A 6,792-nucleotide genomic window follows, 5' to 3' on the forward strand; every position below is an offset into this window, starting at 1 on the left:
AACCCAATTCAAATAGTCTTGAAACAAGAAAGGGACTTTATTGGCTCACAAAACTTTAAAAGTCCAGAGGTAGGGCAGGCTTTAGGCACAGCTGGATCTAGGGCCTCAAGAAAAATGACTTCAGGACTTAGTTCTCTTTCCACTTCTGCTAGCCTCCGAGTTTCTTCTCAGATGGGCTCTCTTCACATGGTACACATTCAGGCTTACACAGTTCTTCGTCCCTGGGATCTCATTAGAACCTTCTTAAAAATAGTTCCAGAAGTTTTGTTGAGATTCTCATTCACCTGACCTGAGGTATATGCCCATTTGTTAATCACTGCGGCTACAGAGCCAGGTGACTCAGAATGGCTAGGCCAGGTCATTTGTTCACCCTGCGTGGGGCTGGAGGAGGGTGACATCATCTCAGTCACAGGGAATGGGTTCCCACAACAAATAAGGGTCTCTGATCAGAAAGTGGGGAAAGAAATGCTGAAGAAACAAAAACATCAGATGTCCACACACAATCCAATACCAAGGCAGGTAAAGGATATGAACAATTTACAGGTAAAAACACAAATGGCCAATAAACACAGAAACAGCCCTCACCTTACCACGAATTGGGGAGATACAAATTTTTTAAAAAATTCCCCCATCAGATGAAAGCTATCAAATGTACATATGGCTGTGTGGGGAAATGGGCACTTTCCATAGTTAGTACAATGTGGAAGGCTAAGGCTGCTCTGTTCCAAATGACATCCTCTGACCCGACATCGCCCATCTAGGACTCCCGTCTAAAGAAACATTCACACACATGCACAGAAATATCTGAGTAAAATGCTTACTTCAGCACTGTAAGAGAGAAATAAAAAAGGCAATAGTTAAGAAATGGTATTTTTAAAGAACTAAGTTCTATGGAGCCAGTAAAGAAAGTCAAAGATCTCAGAACGTCTTTGAGACTTCACCCCTCCCCCCTCAAGAGAGAGACTACCCTTCCTGTGGTTTGTATGTGCATCTGTGTGCTCATGGACAGGTGTGAAAAGGGGAAGAGAAGGATGCAGTCGAAACCGGGAAGTGGAATGTGATTCAGTGCAGGAGAAAGGGTCTCCCTTTACTCTTTTACCTGTCTATCACTGACAACTTTGTACAGTCAAAGGGTAGTCATTTCTATGTTCATAATGAATACAAGTGGCCAATAAACATGAAAAAATCTTCCACTCTAAGAATCAAAGAAAAGGTCAAATGAATTTTACAAAAAGAAGGAAAAACAGGTGAAGGATGCAGGGTTGGTGGGGAGTGTAAGCAAACAGACGCTTCTCACCGTCCACTGATGGAGCTGTAACTGGGTGGAGTCATTTCTGGTGGTGTTTCCCAAAGTGTAAATGTGCACATTCTCTGACCCAAGAAATCCTTATCTAGCTATATTCCTTACAGAGACATTTACAAACGTAGCAAAAATATATGTATTAGGAGATGTCTACCACTATAATAATAAAAAATCAGAAAGAACTTTACCCATCCAAAAGAGGTTGGTTACAGAAATTACATTGTATTCATGCAATGGGATGGTAAGTAGCCACAAAAAACAATGCCTACATCAAACTTACTGCCGTCCACTCAATTCTGACTCATAGCAACCTCCCAGGACAGAGTAGAACTGGCCCTGTGGGTTCCCAAGGCAGTAAATCTTTACAGTAGTAGCAAGCCTCATCTTTCAATCCCAAGGAAAGGCTGATGGTTTTGAATTACTAACCTCGTGGCTAGCAGCCCAACACCTAATGCACTATGCCACCAGAGCTCCTTTTGTCTACGTTAAAACAAAGCCAATCCACCAGTCACTCCTCTCAAGCCAATTCTCACAGTGACCCTACAGGACAAGGCAGACCTGCCCCTGTGGGTTTGAGGCTGTAACTCCTGATGAAGAGTAGAAAGCCTCGACTTTCACCTATCCTAGGACCGGTGGTTAGCAACCTAACACGTAACCCACTATGTCAACAGAGGTTCCTCCCTACATCAAAGTAGGAGGAAAAAGGCATGTCTTAGTGCAGTACATGTAACATGGGGATAAAAGTACCAACCTCATATGGCTGCTGTGAGGATTAAATTAATCCACTGTAAAGCACTTACAACAGTGCTTGAACACAGCAAGCACAAGTATCATATATTAAGACGTTTTGCAAATATATGTGTGTATATATATATATATATTTGCAAAGTCCAGAAACCTCACAGATCCATTAAACCTCACAAAGTCCAGAAACCTCACAGATCCATTAATCCATGAGGGCGTTTTACTTCATTATACATTTGTGTTGTAGAAAATGTATGACAAGCTCAAACAGCTTTCATCCTTCTAGTCATAAAGGAGAAAATCATAAACTTACCCAAATTTGACTGCCATGACTCATGGCATAGTAAGAATATCTGTAGATTTGCGTTTTAGCTCTAATTGTCCACATGCAAGGAACACACTGACTGCTCCTTTCCTCTTCTACAAATCTCGGTGTGATAGGTATAGCGTCTAATCCAACAGTGGCATGCAGATTATTTCAATACATGGAACCCTACCTTCAACTCACATCTATATGATAGACAAATTGCTAAATGGTCATGTCAACTGGGTGTGAGTGTGAGTTTAGCCTCTAAGAAAGCCAGAAGGGGGTGGAGAGTGGGGGTTGGGGATTAGCAGCCACCAGCACATGCTCAGTGGCTATTCAGCAGGTACCAGCATTCTGCAAACACCAAAGGAAAGGCTCATTTGCTGACTAGATGTCCTAAGCACGGCTATATGGCAACCGCCTGGTCATGAGGCCGGGCACCTCTGGAAATGGTAATTACATTATCCATGTGGCTGCAAAGGAACACCTGGATATACTCATTAATCACCAAACAGTAATTTTAGATATTTGTCTTGTCCTAACCAGAGATGGCGAGTACACACGCACACAGACCACCACTCCCCTTTTCTGGGTGCTTTGACTGGGCTGCTTAGGCTACCCCCTCTTTTCTCAGCAGAGCTTACCTTGCCTCAGCCCCAGAATCCTTTCTTAACAATGTCCCGGTTATCAGACGGGGCAAGCCAAAACATATTACCCAATTCTGCTATTTCTTCTAAGCTCTCACATTACCAAATGTCTTTGGCATTTATGTCAAAACTATCCCCGGGAAGCTCCTTTGTATACGGAAAATGAAAAGATCTAAAAACTCATGACATGTAAGTCAAAGAGAGAGCCCCCCTCTCAAAACCGACTTAGAGAAAAGCCAGTTATAAATAAACCAATCAACCTGAGACAGTTTTATCTCAGAGTGGAGGAGTTTGCAGCTTTATTGGACATTGAGATTTGTTTCCTCAGCCACATAAAGAAAGACCCAAACAAAAGTCCCAATATTTTGTATAACTTAAAATACATATCATTGCTACATATTTATACTTCAATAAATCTTAATCTATAGAGCACATTTCTTATAATTCATTATCAGAAAATCTGCACTGCCTTGTCTGCCAGCTGGCCGCACATTCCTTACTACCCCTGTAACAGGCTCACGCACACCTATCTCACGCTCCATGTTTGAATTTGATCCCGGCACCGATGGAACCAACATTTCCGGAACTGTGTCTGTATTAATGTGGGTCATTTTCCACAACCAGGATGCCCATTCTAAAAATGCCCTTCCTCACAGACTCTAACTTCGAGTTTTCTACCAAATAGTAGAAACACAGAACTTGGGATTCTCAGCCAAGGAGTATATAATCCTACTGCTACAATATATTACCATAATACATTTCAAAAAATGTGTTAAGATTGAATTTTTTTTAAGTTCAGTCAATTCTGTTAATGAACTAGTTAAGAAGCTGTTTATTTTTAAAACAGAGCAGTTCACTCAACTTAACATATAGGTACAACCTCAATGCTACAGAGGCTGTTTTCATGAAAGACTCCACAAACTTCCAAACTATGATAGAGACTATCTGACTCAGCTCTGGAAAAATGTTGGGAGAGTTGGACAGCTCTGTTATTATCCACACCCCTTCCCCTGAACCCTGGCTCCGAAAGACAACATCCGGGTAAGAGAACTATGGTTCTGACACTCTCAGAAGTGAACTCCCCCAGGATTGATCAGACACAGGGGAAAAAGCAGTTTCGACGGACTCCCAATGATTTACAGTGGAATAGCCACCTATTTATGGTAGGAATACAGTACCTAGCACAGTGCCTTGTCGATAGAAAACATTTAATAATCACATTGCTGTTGTTTTTTAATCTTGTTCAACCATTTTATAAACCACCACCCCCCCACCCCCCAAAAAAGGAACAAACAAACCTGATATTTGATACCCACTGGTCAGGGAATTCTGTCCTCAACGATGATGAAGGCAATTTAATTACAAATTACAACTTTGTTAAGACTTTTCCAAAGCCAGACCAGCACCCTTATGTTCACAGCTCCCCTTGGACACTGACATTCACTACAATTCCTCCCTAATGTTATTATCGTCCTTTAGTTGTAACTGTAGCTTGGACTGCCCACTTTCTAGAGATGCACAGGAGAACGTTATTTTTATCAGCAGGACGCCTCCAAATCACATGTAGGAGGACCTTTTTGGCACTTTCCTGCAGGAAGACACACACACAGAGGTAAATTCCTTGATGTACTTCCATTTTCAGACCAAAGTGTGTATCTTCCCCAATCTTACGTATCCCCACTCACTTTTTGATGTTTTTATCACCACCACCACCTACCTCCTCAGCTGAAATTTCAAGATTCATTTTACCTGGTGGCATGAGTCATCCCTTAGCTCGGATTTTCTGACATGCATAATCAAACTAGGTAAAAAGAGGCCCAAGGGTAAACTCTGGACAGGTGATGGTCCGGTTTTAGTTTATACCGCCTATGCTTTTAATGTAGAAGGGAATGTCTCTTTGCAAAGATGATTTAATGATCAACACGAAAATAACCTACTTGTCTAAAGGGAAATTAAGAAAGGGTCAAGAATCAGCTCATTATTTGGAAAAATAACTGAGTCTAAATACCACATGGATGACTGAGGCATTAACACCTGAACTGAGTGTAATACCTCCATCTTGGCAGGTATACGCCGCTACTTCTCTCAAGACAAAATATTAATGGTGAGTGAAGATTCGCTACACTTCCCAGTGGATCCTTTTGCCTGCCAGTCAAAAGGGAAACAAAACCATCACGTACTCGTTTTTCATGGTGTCTTCATTTCTGAAGAAAAAGACCTGAGTGCTAAATGTTTTTCTTGCCCAAATTTCTTAAACTTTCACAACATTCAGAAGTTTTTCTGCATTGTGTCTTCTCTGATGTCTAAAAAGATTTGAGCTTTGACTATAGGATTTCCCACACTGAACACATTCATAAGGTTTCTCCCCGGTGTGGATTCTCTGATGATTAATAAGCCCAGAATTCTGGCTAAAGGCCTTTCCGCATTCCAGACATTTGTACGGCTTTTCTCCAGTGTGGACTCTCTGGTGCTGCACGAGGATGGAGCTTCGGCTGAAGGCTTTCCCGCACTCGACACACCCGTAGGGCTTCTCCCCGCTGTGGATCCTTTGGTGGAGAATCAGGGCCGAGCCCTGGCTGAAGTGTTTTCCACACTCGTCACATATATGCTGTTTCTTTCGAGAGGGGTTCCGCTTCCTTTCAAACCTGCCCTTGGGGAAGCAGGCTTCTCCATATTTAAAAAGCTGAGGAACACCTACGTTGAGAGTGCCAGGGACCTCCTGAGATCCGACTGCCGAAGGGATCTCCTGCTTTGGAGCGAGGGCTCCATTCTCAGTCCTAGCGTCATCATCTGAAAGAAACAAAACAGCCATCACTTCCTCGGGAAAAGGAAGCTGTGCAGAACACATCTTAAACCAGTAAGTGGGAGTGAGGAGCTAGTCCCATCTAATAAGCAGCCCTCTGGAGAAGGGGCTTAGGGCTGCCTACTCTGAGCCGAGAGTAAAGGAAACGAGCGACTAGGAAGGACTGAGGCTCGACAATGGAGGAGAGTCAGACAACAAGGGTGCAAAGACGGCAGATTCCAAGTGGCTTAGGGAGCTGATATGGCCAAGTCTGAATGAAACTCTGTCACAAAGGCAAACTGCCCACTCAAAAAGAAGTACAATGATCTTTTGCTTTCAGTAAAAGAGGATTTATAGTAACATGCAAAGGCTATAAATAACAAGCAAGCTGATAAAAAGTGACACTTCCTGCCATGAGCAAGACAAGGCAAGTCACAGTCAAGATCTGACGAAAAGCAGAGTCTTGGCAGAGAGAGGCCTGACCAGATGGGGCTGAAGATAACCTGAGAGCATGCCAAAATCAGGGCACGCGCCTTCCTTAATGAGTAAAGGTTTTCATGGAAGTTGATCCTATTTAGCGTTTGTCATGGTAACTGGAAAAGTTAGACATTTCTCAGCCTCAGATGAAAAGCCTGACTGGCCTACAAGCGGTGCATCACCATCCTACACACAGAAATAGGAGCAAATCCAATCAACTCGATAAGACCAACAGGGCACCTGTTGCCTGAGACCCAAGATGAGGGAACAGGGAAACCAGATGAATGGAACTGGAGAGCCAGGAGGAACGGGGAGTGCTGGCACTGAGGGGACTGCACCCGATGTCACGAACAGCTGTGCACGACACACCGATAGGACACGAATTTGCCATGTGAACATCTAAAGCACAACAGAATGTTTAAAAAGCACATAAAAAAAGCATATCTCATTAACACTTCAAGTCTTACAAAGACAGGCATGCAGTTCATGAAGGTTAATTAGCAGCACTTTAAAAAGTGGTAAACGAAAAGTG

The 6,792-nt window shown here is 42.9% G+C and overlaps 1 protein-coding gene across 1 annotated transcript in view; it reads right to left on the reverse strand.

Moving 5' to 3' along the window:
- Window positions 1–4,895: 4,895 nt before the first annotated feature.
- ZNF24 (zinc finger protein 24) overlaps window positions 4,896–6,792 on the reverse strand; it is an 8,472-nt gene continuing 6,575 nt past the window's right edge. The window contains exon 4 of the mRNA XM_004702954.4: window positions 4,896–5,791. Coding sequence (XP_004703011.1) covers window positions 5,253–5,791 — 539 coding nt within the window. The 3' untranslated portion in view covers window positions 4,896–5,252. The remainder of the gene's footprint in view (window positions 5,792–6,792) is intronic.

Source organism: Echinops telfairi, unplaced genomic scaffold, assembly GCF_000313985.2.
Source record: "Echinops telfairi isolate 266 unplaced genomic scaffold, ASM31398v2 ScPeMD7_7400;HRSCAF=8409, whole genome shotgun sequence".
Lineage (NCBI taxonomy): Eukaryota > Metazoa > Chordata > Mammalia > Afrosoricida > Tenrecidae > Echinops > Echinops telfairi.